A 22,421-nucleotide genomic window follows, 5' to 3' on the forward strand; every position below is an offset into this window, starting at 1 on the left:
CTACATAGTGAAGGCCATTGCTACAGCTTTTAACTTGGTCTCTGTGCATTTAACATTGTAAGGGGGGAAAGTCATCTCTCCTTCACTACCACCTCTTCCTCAGTCTCCTGGGTGTCCTGTCAGACCATCTGAATGCTGAGATCGCTGCAGGGACCATCACCTCTAAACAGGATGCTATGGACTATATCACCTGGACGTACTTCTTCCGCAGGCTGGTCATGAACCCCAGGTAGGTTTTTGATTGTTTTTTTACTTTTTATAACAATTCATCACGAAACAATTAACCCCAACTAGGTCTCTGTTCCCAGGTTTTTCAGAAATTCTGGTTGTGAAGTTTGTAATTTTGGAAGCTAATTGAGTGGCTACAACATTCTGATATGGCGACTAATGACCAGTTCTCTCTCAATAACCTCGGAATAAGAAATCACTATCTATGTTTTCCTCTAATGGTAGAAGCAGGCAAAGGCTACATGTCTTTCCAAGAAATGTCAATCTTTTTTTTGTCAGTGTGAGTACATTATAACCATTAATTAATTCAGCTGAGTAATTAATTACCAGTGAATGCTGGGGAGACAAAAAATAGCTGGTGTTCATGGCAGCACCATGGAAACCACAGGGTCATCTTTAGAACACAGGGTCATCTTTTGAACTCTCACTATGTGATATCACACACCAGGGCTACGCACGTACGCACGCAGTACCAGAGTATCACTTATACCCAGAGCACTCATTAGGATTCAGTCCTGATAACCTCTCTAGCAGGGAAACCTACTGATAGCCTGAGGCCACGTGCATCAAATCAAAACAAATCCAGCTTTATTCATACAGCACATTTCAGACATGCAATGTGCATTACAGGGGAAAACGCCTGAGGAAAAGCAAAGCTCAAAAGATGTTTTAAGCTATTTTAAATATGTCCACAGTTTCGGCCCTAATCAAGTATTTCATTTATATTGCTTCAGATATTGGTATGTAGGCCAGACTGTTCTCTTTCCAATCATATGTGACATATGAATTGCCCATTTTTTATATTCTTCTCTATATTCATTGTTAATATTAATTGACTCCCTATTCGCCCGTCTCTAATTAACGATCTGCTTGCACCTGTTATGCCTGTTACACACAGCAGGTGCCTTAAGTACGTGTCTTCTTAATTTGTTTGCACGGCACTGATGAAGGCGTGAGGCCGACACATATGCTCTGTTCCTTTTTTATTTTCATTAGCACTTTCACTTTTTGTATATTTTTGAGGGTGGATTAAATGAATTATACTATGTTTGCATCTCGGCCTCCTTGGGTTATTCCTTTTCATGGTTTTGAGTGTGAATACTTTTTGAACTCTACAGATATTTTCTCTCCCGCGCACTGGCTGCCTTCCATTCTAGCCTGTGCACAAACCCTCCGACTGGTTTTCCACAGTTTCAAACCCCGTCACGTTCTCTGGCAGGCTGTTCCAGAGGCTGAGGACATAACTAAAGGCTGCCTGTCCCTGCCTATTTGTCCTAGGCTTGGTCCTAGGATAGTTAAAAGTGCCGGAAGACCTGAGGAACCTACAGGGTACATAACTTAAAAGAATGTCTGACATGTATGGGGTGCACGAGCTTGGATTTATTTAAAAACCAATGGTATAATCTTAAAATGTATTCTGTAACTCACAGGCAGCCAGTGCAGAGACCTTAAAACCGGTGTAATGTGCGCTCTTCATCTGGTCTTGGTCAGTACCCGTGCTGCAGCATTCTGTATGTTTTGCAGTTGACCAATGGCTTTCTTGGGTAGATCATACAGGAGAACATTACAATAGTCTAGTCTGCTCGTAATAAAAGCATGGATGAGTCTCTCTGTATCAGCCTGAGAGAGAAACTGCCACACTTTTTTTTTTCTTTAACTAAAAAAAACTTTTCTTCACATTCCTAATGTGTGATTTGAAATTTAGTTTAGAATCTAAAATAACAGCTAGGTTTTTTATCTGTGTTGCCCGTAAATTAAAATCTGCAACTAGATTCTCTCTCTGTGATTTGTCTCAAACAATAGGTACCTCGGTCTTGTCTTGATTTAGCTGGAGGGAGTTGTGAGCCATCTAAGTATTTAAGTCACTAATACAGTCTAATAATTTATCCGTGGAGCTAAAATCCCCTGGTGAGAGAAATGCAAAGTTGTTTATCGTCTGTGAGAAATCAATGTGCTTAGAATAATAGTGTGACGACACACAGCTCAAAAAGCTCCCCTGTTGATATTTTAGGGACAATGCAAGTATCCTGCCCAGACTAGCCTACAACGCCGCAATCCAATGAAAAACTGCATTATTGTTTTCAAATTAGTGCAATTGAGTACGATTCTACTCTAGGGGTAAACTGCAGTGAAAATGTAATTGAAATAATGAAAGCCCTGTTATTTGAATGTTTCATTCCATTTGGATCAGTTGTGGGTCTACTCTCGACATTCTAGAAATGCACAGTAGTTAGAAATGCACAGTAGTTAGAAATGCACAGTAGTAGGCCAGTCTGGCTGTAGTCTATTTCGCATTCTGATGCGCTGTGTGTTGCCAATCATCATTCACCTAAATCGTCTTATATAGTGTGACTACATAGGTATATGCTCCCAGCAGGCCCACCAAGCCCACGTAACACCAAGCAGCTATTTCCTCGACCTAGAACCTAACGCTTCAATATAGCCAAAATATGCAGTACCAGTCAAAAGTTTCGACATTGTAGAATAATAGTGAAGGTATCAAAACTATGAAATAACACATATGGAAACATGTAGTAACCAACATGTTTTAAACAAAACCACAATTTGCCTTGATGACAGCTTTGCACACTCATGGCATTTTCTCAACCAGCTTCATGGGGTAGTCACCTGGAATGCTTTTCCAGCAGTCTTGAAGAAGTTACCACATGCTGAGCGCTTGTGGTCTGCTTTTCCTTCACTTTGCAGTCCAACTCATCCCAAACCATCTCAATTGGGTTGAGGTTGGGTGATTGTGGAGGCCAGGTCATCTGATGCAGCACTCCATCACTATCCTTGGTCAAGTAGCCCTTACACAGCCTGGAAGTGTTGGGTCATTGTCCTGTTGAAAAACAAATGATAGTCCTACTAAGCACAAACCAGATGGGATGGTGTATCGCTGCAGAATGCTGTGGTAGCCATGCTGGTTAAGTGTGCCTTGAATTCTAAATAAACCAGTGTCACCAGCAAAGCACCATCACACCTTCCCCATGGTTCACGGTGGGAACTACATATGCAGAGATCATCCGGTTACCCACTAGGCGTCTCACAAAGACACGGTGGTTCGAACCAAAAATCTCAAATTTGGACTCATCGGACCAAAGAACTAATTTCCACTGGTCTAATGTCCATTGCTCGTGTTTCTTGGCCCAATCAAGTGTCTTCTTCTTGGTGTCCTTTAGTAGTGGTTTCTTTGCAGCAATTCGACCATGAAGGCCTGATTCACGCAGTCTCCTCTAAACAGTTGTTGAGATGGGTCTGTTACTTAAATTGAATGACCATGTCATAAAGTGATGATGGACTGTCATTTCTCTATGCTTATTTTAGCTGTTCTTGACATATTATGGACTTGGTCTTCTGTATACCACCCCTACCTTGTCACAACACAACTGATTGGTTTGAACACATTACGAAGGAAAGAAATTCCACAAATTAACTTTTAACAAGGCACACCTGTTAATTGAAATGCATTCCAGGTGACTACCTCATGAAGTTGGTTGAGAGAATGCCAAGAGTTTGCAAAGCTGTCATCAAGGCAAAGGTTGGCTACTTTGAAGAATCTAAAATATATTTTGGTGGTTTAGTTGAATACTTTTTTGGTTACTACATGATTCTTACTTACTTCATAGTTTTGATATATTCACTATTATTCTAAAAATTAAGAAAAACACTTGAATGAGTATGTGTCCCAACTTTTTACTGGTACTGTATGTAATTGAACTTCTAAAATGTATTTCATTTTTATATGTGGCATAAACACAACTAGTCACAATGTTTTAATCTTATTATGCCACTTCAAAGGTCTCTTGTAGGCTGCCAACCCACGTTCATCCACTCCACTAATATACTTCCAGCATCCAAACTGCACAACGGTCATTCTATTCATGTAAAGAGACATTTCTTAGAAAACTCAAACAGTGTAATGACATTCGGAGCCTTCGATACTGAGTAGGGAGGGATGTAATTTCTGTTTGTCGAAATTGACATACTCTACTTGATTATGGTGTTGAAAATGCAAACCATTGACGATTAGCGCTTTAAGCACCAACTGTCAGAGCAGCTCAAAGATTACTGCACCTGTACATAGCCCACCTATAATTTAGCCCAAACAACTACCTCTTTCCCTACTGCATTTAATTTATTTATTTATTTATTTTGCTCCTTTGCACCCCATTATTTGTATTTCTACTTTGCACATTCTTCCACTGCAAATCTACCATTCCAGTGTTTTACTTGCTATTTTGTATTTACTTTGCCACCATGGCCTTTTTTTTGCCTTTACCTCCCTTATCTCACCTCATTTGCTCACATCGTATGTAGACTTGTTTATACTGTATTATTGACTGTATGTTTGTTTTACTCCATGTGTAACTGTGTCGTTGTTTGTGTCGAACTGCTTTGCTTTATCTTGGCCAGGTCGCAATTGTAAATGAGAAGTTGTTCTCAACTTGCCTACCTGGTTAAATAAAGGTGAAATAAATAAGCGCTCAAAGTCTGTAATCGGTATGTAGTTATGCGTTGGTTGTGTGTGGTGCATTTGTACAGAAATCTATTGGTGGAAAATTTGTGGCATAATTTGATATAAATATGGCATCAAAATGTAGAAAATCTGATTTCCTCCTAACTGATCATTTTCTGCAGCCAGCTCTGATTGTAGTGTAATAAGACAGACAGGGAGAGTCAGCTCGTCCGTGGTGGTCGGCGAACCCTCAACCTTCTGGCCTGTTAGTCCTGCGTGGCATTGACTGTGCCACAAAGCCATGCTGAAATGGTAAAGTCGATATCCACATTTATAAACACAGGGCTGCTATAGTCATTGTTATTCATGGTCGTAATAATCATTTTTTAGTTAGTTGTATTGGGGAGAGGATGTGCCATTTTTTTTTTTTTACACTAGTTTCCCTTCTGTCCTTCTCCACTTTCTAAAATTGCGAGGTCTCAAATTCAAAATGGCTGCTACTATTTCCTGCCACCAACATGTCTATCTTGTGCAGTAACTCTGTGATCTGAGTGCCATCACCCCTGTCCTCATTGCTGAGAACATGATATCTCCTCCCACATTTCTCTATAAGTCGTTGGAGGGCCTCCTTCACCTTCAATTAACTGCTCAATGGTTGTCTCCCCCAGACAGTCCTTCCATGTGAACAGTATGATGGTGTAAGTCCAGACTCTCTCGCCAAAGAGCTGGACTTGATCCTCCACTAATCTTAGGCATCAGTGAATGGCAAGTTCACCTCAACCGCAAGGAGGAATGCATGGGGTCCGGGGGGGCATAGAGAGACACTGTGCTACAGTCCATCTTTAACAAGTGCAGCCACTCACTCCCTTACCAAACAAATCAGTAAACTAATCACAAGGGCCTTTTTACACTACACTACACAAACCACCTTTGTAAATAGTGTGGGACACATCTACACCACATATCCCCTTCTGAGTGGTACAGCGTAAAGATAATGGCTCTCCGGCGCCATATATATCTGCAAGAATTCCCTAAATTAGGGGAGACCAGGGCTAAATGTAACACTTTTTGCCTTTTGCTTATTATGAAAATACTGTTTTAGTTAGATGTATAATATTTTTACACCAACAACATACATGTCTCAGCTACTGATGCACACTGTGACTACTTTTATTTTTATTTCACCTTTATTTAACCAGGTAGGCTAGTTGAGAACAAGTTCTCATTTACAACTGCGACCTGGCCAAGATAAAGCATAGCAGTGTGAACAGACAACAACACAGAGTTACACATGGAGTAAACAATAAACAAGTGAATAACTGAAAGATTAGTGGAATCTGTGTGGGTAGCTGGACAGGTAGGATGACTGACAGTGAAGGTGAACAGGTGGTCACGTGTCAGGTGACAGAGGAATGTATGAGACTGAGGCAGGAATTCCTTTAACCATAAAGTGGTATATTTACTGGGTAGTCTGTGCTGCATCACAAAGGAAACAAATAACATGTATACAATCAAATTCATAATCAAAGATCAAATCATATCAGTCATTATTAACATAAATTAGGGAATTCAACAGTCCAGTTCATTAAGAAGTCAATAGTAATCATCCGCGAGTCATTTAGGCTCACAACTATTTATCATAAATCATGAGAATACAAACAGTGAATGTGGTCATTGACAATTCACATTACATAATATGTTTGAAGCTGCGCTCCAAGCCGCGCTCCGCGGTGATAACTATAAACAATAACTGAATGGCCCACTCTCCCGATCGCCACAGATAATTCAGAAAGGTAACATGAAAGGTAACAGAGTCGGTGGACTTACGTGGATTCATGGACGCACAGAACTTCTGAATGAGATGGAGTTAAGGAAGAGAAAGCAGCGAGATCAGGCGATGGCAATTTCCTCCTTTTATGGAGTTGAGATCTGTCGGACATTTCCACCTGACCTAATTAAAGCGCCCCTGGCCCAGCTGAGTAAATGGCAATGAATTAAAGGAGTATTCCACCAACTCCATGGGCCTTTTCTACAGCCACCCCGGAAATGTGTTAAATTCCACACTCCTCAAAAAAGGCTCATTGCTCCCCGTCCTCTGTCATCTCAGGGAGAGGAATCAGTCGGGCAACTGGCCGGATATATGTCCGGTTCTTCACCTGGATCTCCACTGATCTAACATGACCATCGATCCCGGGCATGGTCTTAGTTATACGGCCCACCGACCAGGAGGCTCGAGGCAGCTGAGGGTCCACCATCATTACTACTTGGCCAGTTTCCAGGCTGGCCATTTCTCTCCGCCATTTCCCTCTGTGCTGTAGACTTGGTAGGTAATCCCGAATGAATCGGGTCCAAAAATGGTCAGCTAAGATTTGGCTGTGTCGCCACCGGCGTCTGCCTACGAGGTTGGTATCAGCATACATGGCTTGAGGAAGTGACGCATCTCGGCGTCCCATCAAGAGCATATTCGGTGTAACCGGATCGGGGTCAGCGATGTCTGCAGAGAGATATCCCAAGGGTTTAGAGTTCAGAATCCCTTCCACCTCTATCAGGACAGTCCTCAAGACAGTTTCAGTGACAGTTTGGTCCCCCAGGACGACTCGTAAGGCAGTTTTTACAGATTTGATCTCTCGCTCCCATGTTCCTCCAAAATGAGGAGCGCCTGGAGGGTTAAATTTGAATGAGATTTGTTGGTCCATCAGCTGATCCTGGAGGCTGGGTTCCATGGCTTGGAAGGCTTCCTCCAACCTGGCTTCTCCTGCCTTGAAGTTCGTACCTCTGTCAGCCAGGATCTCGTAGGGTTTCCCCGTCGGGAGATAAACCGCCGTAGGGCCATGAGGAAGGCTTCCGTATCCAAACTCTCCAGTAGGTCCAGGTGGACACATCTGGTTGTCAAACACTTGAATAGAATGCCCCAGCGCTTTTCCGCACGACGACCTAACTTGATCATCAAGGGGCCAAAGCAATCTACTCCTGTTGACCAGAAGGGTGGTTTAAGGAGGCGCAAGCGAGCAGGGGGTAAATCTGCCATTTTGGGCACCGTAGCTCCGGCCCGCCATCTCTGACATTCTACGCAGGCGTATTGGTGCTTACGAATGGCTCCTCGTCCTCCAATTATCCAGTACTTCCGCCTCATCTCCCCATAGACCCTCTCTGGCCCTGGGTGGAGAAGCCGCTCATCATAACTCTTGATGAGGAGCCTGGTAAGAGGGTGTCTGGAGTCAAGGATAATTGGGTGGATAGCATCTGGGTCCAAAACCTCTGCTTGGCGCAGCCTCCCTCCGACTCTGATCACTCCAAGGATTGGATCATATTCTGGGGCAAGAGAGAGAAGACGGCTGCCCTTAGCCACTTCCCTACCGGCTTTCAGAGCTTTCAACTCCTCAGGGAAGCTAACTGCTTGTGCTTGCTGGAGGAGTAGTGTCTCTGCCGCGAGGGAGGTAGGTATAGAAGCCACCCCATCTGAGGTCTGGTTTGTGGCTGTGATCAGATCCGGCAGTGTGTGGGATTGTGTTAGGTCAGGGAGAGCCGTTGTTGGTTCCGTAGAAATGCTGTAGCATTGGGCGGACTTCCTTAACTCATGAGCTTCATTTGGTTGCGGAGGGGCCGCACGCCTGGGGGCTGTCGGCCACTCTTTCTCTGGTTGGGACAAGAATGGTGGTCCCAAGCTCCAGCGATGGGGTTTAGCCAATTCCTTAAGGGTTTTACCTCTAGTAATGTCATCAGCAGGATTGTTTATGCTATCAACATACCTCCAGTCCTGGACTTCTGTTAGTTCTTGGATTTCCGCAATGCGAGTTCCGACAAACACCTTATACCTGCAGGACTCCGACTTGAGCCAGGTCAATACAGTGGTCGAATCACTCCAGTAGATGACCCGTTGGATTGGCAAGGTGAGCTCGGCTCGCAAGGTAGAGGCCAACTGGGCTCCGGAAAGGGCAGCACTGAGTTCCAGCCTAGGCATTGACAACTGCTTCTTGGGTACGACCCTGGACCTGGCCATGACAAAGGAGACATGGGTGTGGCCTGCCTTATCCTCCACTCTAAGATAGGAAACCGCCCCATAGGCTCGCTCCGAAGCGTCACAGAACACATGCAGTTCCAGGCATGATCCCAGTTGGTCAGCACAGGATGGTACATAACATCTTGGCATTTGGACATCAGAGAGCTCCGTTAACTCAGTTTCCCAACAGATCCATCGTTCCACTAAGTCAGCCGGGTGGATTGGTTCATCCCAGTCCCTCTTGGTCTGCCACAGGTCCTGGACTAAGACTTTGGCCCGTGTTGTGTATGGCAGGATATACCCAAGGGGATCGTATTGACTGGCAAGGGTCCAATAGATGGTGCGCAGAGTGGGGGTTTCGGTACTCGGGGATGAGCGGTGCTTATACCCCAGGGTATCCGGTATGCAGCTCCACCTCAGTCCTAGAGTGGGCTCTTCTGGGTTTGCACCAGACTGCGTTAGCCATAGTTCACTGCTACTGGACCTAGCTTGTGGCGGGAGGTGCTGGATAACCTCCGCTCTGTTACTAGCCCACTGTCGGACCTCAAATCCCCCTTTGGACAGGAGATTCCTGCACTTTATCTAGGAGTGATTTCGCTTCAGCCGTAGATGGGATGCTCTGTAAGCAGTTATCCACATAGAATGCATGTCTGGATGCTTCCGTGCGTGTCTCTGCAGAGCGTATATGGCACAGCAAGGACTGCAGGTGGTGCCAAATGGGAGTACCTGCCATTCATAGATTGTGGGCTCTGCATCTCGTTCCATATCTCGCCATATGAACCGGAGCAGTGTGGTGTCGGAAGGCAGTAAACGAATCTGATGAAACATGGCTTTGATGTCTCCACTGATGGCTGTAGAGTGCTGCCGGAACCGGAGAAGGACACCGAGCAAGGAAGGACCTAAGGTTGGTCCGGGGAGTAGACAGTCATTCAGGCTTTGACCAGCTGCTTGGAATGAACAGTTGAAGACAAGTCTATACTTCCTACCATGTTGCTGGATAACATGGTGAGGGAGATACCAGGATTCACGGAGTGCGTTTCCCTCTTCATGAGCTGTCACTTCAGTGACGTAGCCTGCCTTCACAAGGTTATGAATCTCTCGGTTATGAACTTCTGCAAGCTCAGGATTCTTCACCAGGCGTCGCTCCGTTCCACGCAGTAGTGGGAGTACAGCCCGTGTCGTGGTTGCCAGAGGAGGATGGTTGGGCACCCGTAGCAGTGGGGTTGCATACCTGCGAACGCCATCCATTTCAGTGGTGGTGGTGCTCTTCTCCAGGAGGTCTAATGCATAGGAGTCATTTTTCGAGCGAGTGACCTCCTGTAGCTTCCGGTTGGAGAAGGTGTCCATCTTCCAGAGCATCTCAACATTCCGAAGGAGGTCAGTGGCTGCTTCGGGATTGCTTCTGGTGAAGAGGACTTGCTGTGACTGTACAGCCTGGGTGGAGAGAAGTAGATGGGATGGACCTTGCACAGCCCAACCCAAGGATGTATGGACAGCAATGGGTCCTCCTTCTGTTCCAGCTCGTATAGGCTCAGTCGGGGTGACGAGATGTGGGTGGTCTGACCCAATCAGGATAAGTGGTGCTACTCTGGCCAGGTTAGGAAGAGGCAATCCTCGTAGATGAGGATATTGTTTCTGTAGAACACTTACCGGGCAGGAGTGCTCTGCGAGATTCAAGCCATCTGCCGTGAAGGCATTGGTGATGTTATAGGCCACGTCCCTGTTTCCTGAAGGTGAAATGCTAAAGGTTACAGCAGAGCCTTTCATTTGGATAACATCATGTCGCACCGTTCTGAGATTAAGGGTCTCGGGGGGTCCCTTCCAGGTTAAGCTGACGGGTGGCCGCTGTGAGAATGATTGTTCTTTCTGACCCATCATCTAGAACGGCGAATGTATCAATGCTTCTCCCTTCACTTTGCAGAGTGACCTTGACCACCTTCAACATGACCCTTGGAGACCGGTTCTGCTGGTCGAGATACAGCTCCTTTGCAGCTCCTACCATGAGCATACTCTGCTCCTTCTTTGCTTGGGGAATTAGATCATGCAACACGGTGAGATGGATTTCTTTACAGCGGTTGCAGGGTTTCCTCAATGTGCAGGTCTCCACCTTATGGCTACGGGCACACTTGTAGCATCGCTCGCCTGAAGTGATCCAGGCCTTCAATTGAGTTTGAGTGAGCTTTTTTACTCTGGGGCATGAGCCAAGGAAGTGCCCCTTACTATTGCAATATGGGCAGTAAGGCTGGAATTTGATGTTCTTGCTCTTGAGAGGGGTCTTCTTCCCGGGTTCCTCCCCGGCCTCACTATTTAAGTACATGGTAGTGGGATTTGGTCTTTTCTGTCCCTGCTGGCGTTCAAACTCCTTCCTTCCCCCTGTGGCTATGGCGGAGATTGTGGCCTGGTGAGCGATGCTCTTCGCCTTTGCCTTCACCTCCAACCATGCGGCCAGGTCTCTGAGAGCATAGGTGCTTCTCGAGCCCTCTTTCAGGATGCCCTTATTCAAACAATGTTCAATGAAACTGTCTCTGAGGTACACTGGAAGTTTGCTAAGAAGCCTGTCCACGTGGGAGCCACATTTAAGCTCGTTTTCGTCTTCTCCTTCAACGGATTGGAGCATCGAGGTCAGGGATTGGACAGCCAGGGAGAATTCTTGGAAGGCAGCATGGTCTCCCATTTTAATTGGAGACGTGTTCAGGATGTTGTTTAGTTCATTCTGGACCAGCTGACGTGGCTCACCATATCTCGCCTTCAGGGCCTGGAGAGCTGCAGTGTATGGTGTTGCGGAGTGCATAAAGGATTGGGCCAGCCTGTATGCACTGGGAAACCGCAAATGATCCATTAGTACTTGGTATTTGTAGCGTTCTGACAGATGACTGTGAATACCCAGTAGGCTCTCCAATGCCATTTCCAAAAGGACAAATTCACCCTCCTTTCCATGTTCAAAGTATGGCAGTTTGGGTCTGGGAATTCCATAGGCTGAGGCTACTAGAAGTTTCATAATGTTGGCTCCCTCTTCTGGTTGCGTGAAGGATAAACCCGGGACTTCTGATGAGCCCACTGTGGCCTCATTGGGCCAGTCCCCTACTGTCCCAGACCCACCATTTGTGGCAGCCGGGTGGGCGAGAGCCCTCCGACCTGTTGTTTGAGGACTGGCCTGGCCCTGGACGAAAGGAACGATTTGCCTTGGTTGGTAATTGGCGGAAAGGCGAAGGAGTGATGCTTTGTCCAGATGGAGGAATGCTAACTTGTGTCACTGGCGGAGCGGCCTGTCTCCCGTGCTCCGTGTTGGCTGTTGACCCCGGAGCCTCCGAGGACTGTGTGCCATGCTGTACCAGAGGGGCAGATTGGGAAAGAAAGGCAGACCGTTCAGGTCCATGTGGAGGGGTGGTCAGGTCAACTCCCTGTTCGTTCCTCTCCAGGAAGGATGTGACCATCCGTGCCTCCTCCAATTCCCTTCTGGCTTGACGGTGCCGTCGCTGCTGTGCCAGGTCCTTGGCAATGAATTCCCTTTCCTGTAGAGCTCTACGGGCCTGCACATCCAATTGGTGACATCGTTCGTCAGCCTGTCGTTCCTCCTCAATCTGTCGCTCAATTTCTTCCAAAGCTAATAGTTTCATCCTCTCTTGTAGGACAGCGGTCTGTGAATCGCTGAGGGCTAGTGAATGGCGGCTGCCATGGCCACTTCCAAAGGGGTATCCACTGGTCGAACTCCCACTCCGTCTAGAGTGCTTCGACGATTTCCCATTAGTTAAGGGGTGAGCGGAGCCTGCCTCTGGAAGCTGGTCGACCTGTGCAGTGGGAGTTACCTCCTCCATAGGTTCTTCACGTAGACCACTTTCCTGCTCCAAAGCAGTTTCCGGTCCTTGGCTCAGAGGGGATGGTTGATGGCTGAAATGTATAGTTGATCCATCAACACCTTGAGCTCTGGTGGGCTTGCCCTTTGATGTCGGAACCTCGACCACATAATCCTTAAGATAACCAGGTGCTTGCCTGGTTCTTCTGGTGCTGCTGGTAGTTGAGGATGAAGCCTTTGTTGCTTTAGGCTTAGCTCCTGGATATTTCCTTTGTTCCAAGACCTTTCCCTCAGCTCCTCTCTCCTCCTCTCTTCTTCCTTCCAGTGGAGACAATTCTTCCCTCTCCGCCTCCATTTCCTTTTCACCTGTCTTTGGTTCAGTCATCATCCCGCTCGAAGGACCATTGAAAGATTAGTGGAATCTGTGTGGGTAGCTGGACAGGTAGGATGACTGACAGTGAAGGTGAACAGGTGGTCACGTGTCAGGTGACAGAGGAATGTATGAGACTGAGGCAGGAATTCCTTTAACCATAAAGTGGTATATTTACTGGGTAGTCTGTGCTGCATCACAAAGGAAACAAAAAACATGTATACAATCAAATTCATAATCAAAGATCAAATCATATCAGTCATTATTAACATAAATTAGGGAATTCAACAGTCCAGTTCATTAAGAAGTCAATAGTAATCATCCGCGAGTCATTTAGGCTCACAACTATTTATCATAAATCATGAGAATACAAACAGTGAATGTGGTCATTGACAATTCACATTACATAATATGTTTGAAGCTGCGCTCCAAGCCGCGCTCCGCGGTGATAACTATAAACAATAACTGAATGGCCCACTCTCCCGATCGCCACAGATAATTCAGAAAGGTAACATGAAAGGTAACAGAGTCGGTGGACTTACGTGGATTCATGGACGCACAGAACTTCTGAATGAGATGGAGTTAAGGAAGAGAAAGCAGCGAGATCAGGCGATGGCAATTTCCTCCTTTTATGGAGTTGAGATCTGTCGGACATTTCCACCTGACCTAATTAAAGCGCCCCTGGCCCAGCTGAGTAAATGGCAATGAATTAAAGGAGTATTCCACCAACTCCATGGGCCTTTTCTACAATAACACTGTAGGGAAAAAAAGAGTCTATATACATTGTGTGCAAAAGGCATGAGGAGGTAGGCGAATAATTACAATTTAGCAGATTAACACTGGAGTGATAAATGATCAGATGATCATGTGCAAGTAGAGATACTGGTATGCAAAAGAGCAGAAAAGTAAATAAATAAAAACAGTATGGGGATGAGGTAGGTAAATTGGGTGGGCTATTTACAGATGGACTATGTACAGCTGCAGCGAGCGATCGGTTAGCTGCTCAGATAGCAGATGTTTAAAGTTGGTGAGGCAAATAAAAGTCTCCAACTTCAGCGATTTTTGCAATTCGTTCCAGTCACAGGCAGCAGAGAACTGGAAGGAAAGGCGGCCAAATGAGGTGTTGGCTTTAGGGATGATCAGTGAGATACACCTGCTGGAGCACGTGCTATGGGTGGGTTTTGCCATCGTGACCAGTGAACTGAGATAAGGCGGAGCTTTATCTAGCATGGACTTGTAGATGACCTGGAGCCAGTGGGTCTGGCGACGAATATGTAGCGATGGCCAGCCGACTAGAGCATACAGGTTGCAGTGGTGGGTGGTATGAGGTGCTTTAGTAACCAAATGTATGGCACTGTGATAAACTGCATCTAGTTTGCTAAGTAGAGTATTGGAAGCTATTTTGTAGATGACATCGCCGAAGTCAAGGATCGGTAGGATAGTCAGTTTTACTAGGGTAAGTTTGGCGGCGTGAGTGAAGGAGGCTTTGTTGCGGAATAGAAAGCAGACAATAAATTTGATTTTGGATTGGAGATGTTTGATATGAGTCTGGAAGGAGAGTTTACAGTCTAGCCAGACACCTAGGTACTTATAGATGTCCACATATTCTAGGTCGGAACCATCCAGTGTGGTGATGCTAGTCGGGCGTGCGGGTGCAGGCAGCGAACGGTTGAAAAGCATGCATTTAGTTTTACTAGCGTTTAAGAGCAGTTGGAGGCCACGGCAGGAGTGTTGTATGGCTACGTTTCTGGGACATTCCAATCGTTTACAATTTAAACCAAAAGTGGCTGAGGTGAAATGTTACAATTAACCCCGTAGGCAGTATATAATATATATAAAATACTTTTAGCATTCAAAAGACTGAATTCAATTTTTTTTTAATTAAGATATTATTTTTTTGTACTGGAATACTTGATGTAAACAAGTGAAATGTTATATGATTGTGAATGTCTAAATACCATATAAAATACCATAGAATTTTAGGTACACTGTGTTACATCTAACCCTGTTTACAACTAACTCCCATTACTAATCTGAGTTTTGTGAGAAAATACAACTAATTATTGTCATCAACTATACCAATCAAAGACCTCTTCTTATTGATAGAAATGAGGTATGATTAGATACATTGGGACTGTTCCACAGGTCAATAATAAAAAAGGAGAGGCGGAAATTATCAACTTTAGGCCTCAAAAAAAATGTTTTCAATAAAACAAAATATATTTCATGGATTTATATAAAACGTATGTATATAGAAGACACTAACCAATAATTATTACATTGAATAACATCTTTCTGAGTGGTTTCTAAATTTGAGTTACTTAGCCCCAGTCTCCCCTACCTTAATACGAGTAGACAGCATTTTGATTCTGTCAGCCAAATAAAAAACATAATGGCTTTTAAAATGTGCACACATTTGAGAAGCGTTGCATTAATCAAGTGTGAAACATCACGTGCAATATGGTGTAGATGAGAAGCTCCTGTATAGAACAATTTTCTGTTTACGGTCAAATTTCACGTTCAAGTGATACGGGCGCATCCCTTGACTAACTTTCAGTGAGTGAGTGAAGACCATGAAAACACTCAAGACTGGTGATAGTTTTTTCAAGTTTTTCTGGCTTTATCCGGTCTCTGTTTGTGGTATTTTACCTTGACTCGCTGGCTTGCTAGCTTGCTAGGTAATCAATCCTCTGACATCTGCTATGTAGTAGACGATAACCATCTTATTACGTTTGTCTGACCTCAATCCTATAGAACATTTGTGGGCAGAACTGAAAAAGCGTGTGTGATTAAGGAGGCCTACAAACCTGACTCAGTTACACCAGCTCTGTCAGGAGGAATGGGCCAAAATTCATCCAAATTTTTGTGGGAAGTTTGGGGAAGGCTACCCGAAACGTTTGACACAAGTTAAACTATTTAAAGGCAATGCTACCAAATACTAATTGAGTGTATTTAAACTTCTGACCCACTGGGAATGTTTATGAAAGAAATAAAAGCTGAAATAAATAATTCTCTACTATTATTCTGACATTTCACGTTCTTAAAATAAAGTGGTGATCCTAATTGACCTAAGATAGGGATTTTTTTACTAGGATTAAAGGTCAGGAATTGTGAAAAACTGAGTTTAAATGTATTTGGCTAAGGTGTATGTAAACTTCTGACTTCACTGTATATACGGAATGTATTTAAAATGTGTATAGGGTGCATTCGGACCCCTTCACTTTTTCCACATTTTGTTACATTGCAGACTTATTCTAAAATGTATTAAATCGTTTTTTTCAAATGTATTAAAAAATAATCACATTTACATAAGTATTCTGACCCTTTACTCAGTACTTTGTTGAGGAACCTTTGACAGCGATTACAGCCTCGAGTCTTCTCAGGTATGATGCTACAAGCTTGGCACACCTGTGTTTGGTGAGTTTCTCCAATTCTTCTCTGCAGATCCTCTCATGCTCTGTCCGTTTGGATGGGGAGCATCACTGCTATTTTCAGATCTCTCCAGAGATGTTTGGCCGCTCAATGACATTCAGAGAATTGTCCTGAAGCCACTCCTGCTTAGGGTCATTGTCCCGTTGGAAGGTGAACCTTCACCCCAGTCTGAGGTCCTGAGCGCTCTGGAGCAGGTTTTCATCATGCATCCTGACTAGTCTCCCAGTCCCTGCCGCTGAAAAACATCCCCACAGCATAATGCTGCCACCACCATGCTTCAACATAGGGATGGTGCCAGGTTTCCTCCAGATGTGACGTTTATCATTCAGGCCAAATAGTTAAATCTTGGTTTCATCAGACCAGAGAATCTTGTTTGTCATGGTCTGAGGGTCTTTAGGTGCCTTTTGCCAAACTCCAAGCGGGCTGTCATGTGCCTTTTACTGAGGAGTGGCTTCCATCTGACCGCTCTACCATAAAGGCCTAATTGGTGGAGTGCAGCAGAGATGGTTGTCCTTCTGAAAGGTTCTCGCATTTCCACAGAGGACCTCTGGAGCTCTGTCAGAGTGACCATCAGGTTCTTGGTTACCTCCCTGACCTAGGCCCTTCTCCCCCGGTTGTTTAGTTTGGCCAGGAGGCCAGCTCTAGAAAGAGTCTTGGTGATTTCAAGCTTCTTCCATTTAAGAATGATGGAGGCCACAGTGTTCTTGGGGACCTTCAATGCTGCAGACATCTTCAGCTCTGTGCCTTGACACAATCCTGTCTCAGCACTCTACAGACAATTCCTTCAACCTCATGGCTTGGTTTTTGATCTGACATGCACTGTCAACTGTGGGACCTTATATAGACAGGTGTGTGCCTTTCCAAATCATGTCCAATTAAAATAATTTACCACAGGTGGACTTCAATTTGGTATGGTATGGTTTATAATTTGACCAAGTCATGGCCTTATTCTAGCCTGCTCATCAAAACAGTGTGCAATAAATTGGGCTATTGTGTTAGTAGCTAGCTATATTGCTATAAAAGTATTGGTCTACCTTCTAGCTAGTCTCCATCACTGATAAAAGCAATATTTGCTTTCCTTGGCTCCCAACAAAAAGATTTGTGGCCAGCTGTTATATTGGTAATCTAGTAGCCAGCTAGTGTGCATACTTGTAAACATGACAGCTTGGTCGTTCCAACTGTTGTTTAGTTAGCTAGCCAGATTTTGTGTACAGTAGCTAGCGAACTACCTAACATTTTTGCTTCAGATAATGAGGTTATCAAAAAACTGATGAAAGGTAGCTAGCATAGTTACAGATACTCTTATCCTTGAAACAACATTGGAAACAATTATCTACAGTTGCTAATAGTTACCGGTAGCTACCTAGCTAGCTAGCTTTATTGGTCCAGCGAGTAGGTTAGCTAGCCTCTAGCTTCAACGGTAAAACTCCAATATTAGCACTGATCTCTGTATTCATCTTTGATCATTCAATTCCATTGCAGAAGATGTGGGGGGAGAGTGGATGGTCCTCCACCTTATCCTACCTACTTAGCTGTGCTGTGCTCCATAAGTTAGCGATTAGCAAAGCTACCCTGATCCTGTCTTTTTGGTGTGTTTACAATTTGCGGAGTGCCAGAGACCGTATGGGCTGTGAACACGGAGGAAGGTGGAAATATGCACACCCGATTAATCAATATTTATAAGGACCCATACGTCGGTGTTGAGGGTGGAACTAGAACAGGAATTAAGTCGTAATAGTGACTCAAACTTCATCTGGAGGGATCTTTTAAGTATACCAATTATCAGTTCACTAAGATGCTAAATATAGTTGATATTCTAGACAGGGTGTTTCTGGTCTATCTGAATAACTAAGAGCTTAAAGCCACCAAACCTTAGTTAGTGATTACACAGATGATTTACAGCCACAACAGCACTGTGTTTGTCTCCCTGCAACAACACATGTACACACATGCAGGGACGCACACACATGTACAATACATACATACACACACTCTCACACACACAAACACTGATCCTCCTCTAATGGATAGCTGGGTAGAAGGAAGCACTGTGCTGCAGAGACATCTGCTATGCGTTGAGGACGAGGATTACAGAACATTCCAGACTGCTGGCATTGACACGGCTGTCAGCCCACATTTACCGCTAAGTCCTGACCCAGGCCTCCCAGACCATACATACATACATACAGTTGAAGTCGGAAGTTTACATACACTTAGGTTGGAGTCATTAAAACTACTTTTTCAACCACTCCACTAATTTCTTGTTAACAAACTATAGTTTTGTCAAGTCGGTTAGGACATCTACTTTGTGCACGACACAAGTAATTTTTCCAATTGTTTACAGATAGATTATTTCACTTACAATTCATTGTATCACAATTCCAGTGGGTCAGAAGTTTTCATACACTAAGTTGACTATGCCTTTAAACACCTTGGAAAATTCCAGAAAATGATGTCATGGCTTTAGAAGCTTCTGATAGGCTAATTAACATAGTTTGAATCAATAGGATGTGTATCTTTGGATGTATTTCAAGGCCTACCTTCAAACTCTTTGCTTGACATCGTGGGAAAATCTATTTAAATCAGCCAAGACCTCAACAACAAAAAATTGTAGACCTCCACAAGTCTGGTTCATCCTTGGGAGCAATTTCCAAACGCCTGAAGGTACCACGTTCATCTGTACAAACAATAGTACGCAAGTATAAACACCATGGGACCACGCAGCTGTCATACCGCTCAGGAAGAAGACGCGTTCTGTCTCCTAGTGATTAACATACTTTGGTGCGAAAGGTGCAAATCAATCTCAGAACAACAGCAAAGATGCTGGAGGAAACCGGTACAAAAGTATCTATATCCACAGTAAAACGAGTCCTATATCGACATAACCTGAAAGGCGGCTCAACAAGGAAGGCTGCTCCAAAACCACACAAAAAAAGCCAAACTACGGTTTGCAACTGCACATGGGGGCAATGATCATAGTTTTTGGAGAACAAAAATTGAACTGCTTGGCCATAATGACCATCGTTATGTTTGGAAGGAAAAGGGGGATGCTTGCAAGCCGAAGAACACCATCCCAACCATGAAGCACCGTTGGCAGCATCATGTTGTGGGGGTTCTTTGCTGCAGGAGGGACTGGTGCACTTCACAAAATAGATGGCATCATGAGAAAGAAAAATGATGTGGATATATTGAAGCAACATCTCAAGACATCAGTCAGGAAGTTAAAGCTTGGTCGCAAATGGGTCTTCCAAATGGACAATGACCCCAATTATACTTTCAAAGTTGTGACAAAATGGCTTAAGGACAACATAGTCAGGTATTGGAGTGGCCATCACAAAGCCCTGACCTCAATCCCATAGAAAATGTGTGGGCAGAACTGAAAAAGTGTGGGTGAGCAAGGAGGCCTACAAACCTGACTCAGTTACAACAGCTCTGTCAGGAGAAATGGGCCAAAATTCACCCAACTTATTGTGGGAAGCTTGTGGAAGGCTACCTGAAACGTTTGACCCAAGTTAAACAATTTAAAGGCAATACTACCAAATACTAATTGAGTGTATGTAAACTTCTGACACACTGGGAATGTGATGAAAGAAATGAAAGCTGAAATAATTATCTCTAATAAAATTCTGACATTTCACATTCTTAAAATAAAGTGGTGATCCTAACTGACCTAGTACAGGGAATTTGTCAGGAATTGTGAAACTGAGTTTAAATGTATTTGGCTAAGGTGTATGTAAACTTCTGACTTCAACTGTACATACATAGACACACACACACACACAACACACATATTGTGTTATGTAAGTATTGTGCTACATAACATATTGTGTTATGTAGCACCATTCAGTTATACTTCAAGCTCTACATATCCTTTCAGCCTGTCCTATTTTTTTTCGTTCAAGAGTTGGTTTAGTATCGGCAATATCAGGTGATTTATGGGTTAGATATGTGTACCACCCAACAGCACATTGTCACAGCTGTATTTTATACATGGCCAATTGGCCATCTGATCTGTCCTGCAATCCCTGGAGACGGTCACCTTGTCACCGGCCATTACTCATGGAGACATGATTGACTGGAGAGGCTTGTATCCAGTGCTGCTACACACACACACAACACATACACACACCATAAATGTGTTTGTCCAGCATCAGGAGTCTAATGTTGATGATTCTAATGGACATGACTTAATCAGACAGCCCATAACACTCTCTCTCACACCCCAGTACAGAGCTGTGAAATGTGGTCAGTAATAAACGCGTTGGCTGCTGGGCTGTGTTGACATGTGGAGTGATGATAATGACGTCCATACTTAACATTAAACCCACATTAAGTATGGCCGCCGCTCCCCAACTGCTGTTTCCGTTTTAACGCTGCATTATTTTCCAATGGGTTCTGTGTTTCTCCCCCCACCCCACCCCTCCTCTGGTTTTCAACAGAACAACAGATGATTGTGAATAATAATCATGGGAGGATTGTTTTATGCAAGTGTAATGTGAGGAGTGGGCTATGTCAGTGAGTGGTTCCATGTTTACATACATTATTATACATCAGTATGGAGGCAACTGTCAAATTACCTTCATTAAGCATCCTTCTACCTGTTAACTGAGCCATTGGTATTCATCCTCCATCTCTCTTGCACACGCTCGTTCTCTCCTCTATCTCTCGCTCTCTGTCTATCTCTCTCTCCCCCTCTGTTTCATTCTCATATCATTTCTCAATTTCCTCTCTTCTGCAGATGACCTGTAATAGCTTGAACTGCTCAGAATGCTATATAACCATCACATCTTTCATACCACTAACTTTAAAGCTTTACACACACACACAACCAAACACACCTACACACACACCCAAATACACCTACACACACAACCAAACACACACGCCCACCCCCAAACAAACACACACACACACTCAAATGTCATTTGTCATTAGAAGTTAATGAAGCACATAGTTGTGTGCACTTATGGCCATGTCTCATGTGGTAGCTCTTACCCATTAGAGCCGCTGAGCCATGCATGGAAGCCATTTTGGCTGTGCGTTGTCTTAGCTCAGCAAATACTGTATGGCCCAAAACCTGGGAATCATTTTGTGATGAGGGTATTTTGTTTGTTCCAGGCTGTGGGCTGGCATAGCCCAAGGGCAAGGTTCCTCTAGACCTACAGTTTGTCTAAAGTCTTAATAATTATCTGTTACCTCAGTTTTACCCCTAAAACAAATCCAGAGAAAACTAACAGGCCTATTCTGTGGTATTATTGATGCTTATGATGCAGTGGCTTTTGATCGATGTGTGCCGTTTATTCTGTGTATTGATTTTTATGTGCTAGCTAGAGAATATACTGTGTGTGTGTGTGTGTGTGTGTGTGTGTGTGTGTGTGAGGTGTGTTGATAATATACGTTATGTCTGTATAGATGAAGTGTATCTGTGTAAGTGTGGGGAGCATGGAGTCGTTACTATGGTCAGCCCAGGGTTATGAGTAAATCAATAAGCAGTAAAAACATACATATATTACAGACTCCCCATAGACTCCTTTAATACCGCTGAGTTATTACTGCCACTGGCCACATCTTAAACATGTCCAATAGTATTTATCTGTTTTAGCATAACTTTGCAGCGGCTACAGAAGGTTTATTAGAGAGAAGGGAGAGGTAGAAAAACATTGTATGTGTCAGCTGTTTCCTTAAAGATGACTCCTTTTTAGGGACTTTTGCTCATGTGGTGTTTTGGACCTATCAGAAGTCACTTGATTTGGGAGTAATAGTCTGGAACTAGATATGAAACTGATATAAAGTTTCAATTTCCTCTATTAAATAGACTAGGATCTTTTATAAATGTGGCTGCTGCTTTTTTGTTGTATGTTTCCTAAATGTTATATATAATCTCTCTTCCTAGTTTCTGTTACATGTACACTACTGTTCAAAAGTTTGGGGTCACTTAGAAATGTCCTTTTTTTTGTTGCTTTTCTTTAAAAAACGGGTCCATTTAAAATAACATCAAATTAATCAGAAATACCGTGTCGGCATTGTTAGTGTTGTAAATGACTATTGTAGCTGTAAACGGCAGATTTTTTATGGAATATCTACATAGGCGTACAGAGGCCCATTATCAGCAACCATCACTCCTGTGTTCCAATGTTGTGTT

General features: G+C 44.0%; 1 protein-coding gene across 1 annotated transcript in view; it reads left to right on the forward strand.

The window, feature by feature from the left end:
- ascc3 (activating signal cointegrator 1 complex subunit 3) overlaps positions 1-22,421 on the forward strand; it is a 200,279-nt gene that overhangs the window by 165,902 nt on the left and 11,956 nt on the right. Inside the window, exon 35 of the mRNA XM_065028002.1 lies at positions 104-229. Within this exon, the coding sequence (XP_064884074.1) occupies positions 104-229 (126 nt within the window). The remainder of the gene's footprint in view (positions 1-103; positions 230-22,421) is intronic.

This window comes from Oncorhynchus nerka, linkage group LG14 (assembly GCF_034236695.1).
Source record: "Oncorhynchus nerka isolate Pitt River linkage group LG14, Oner_Uvic_2.0, whole genome shotgun sequence".
NCBI classification, from domain to species: Eukaryota; Metazoa; Chordata; class Actinopteri; order Salmoniformes; family Salmonidae; genus Oncorhynchus; species Oncorhynchus nerka.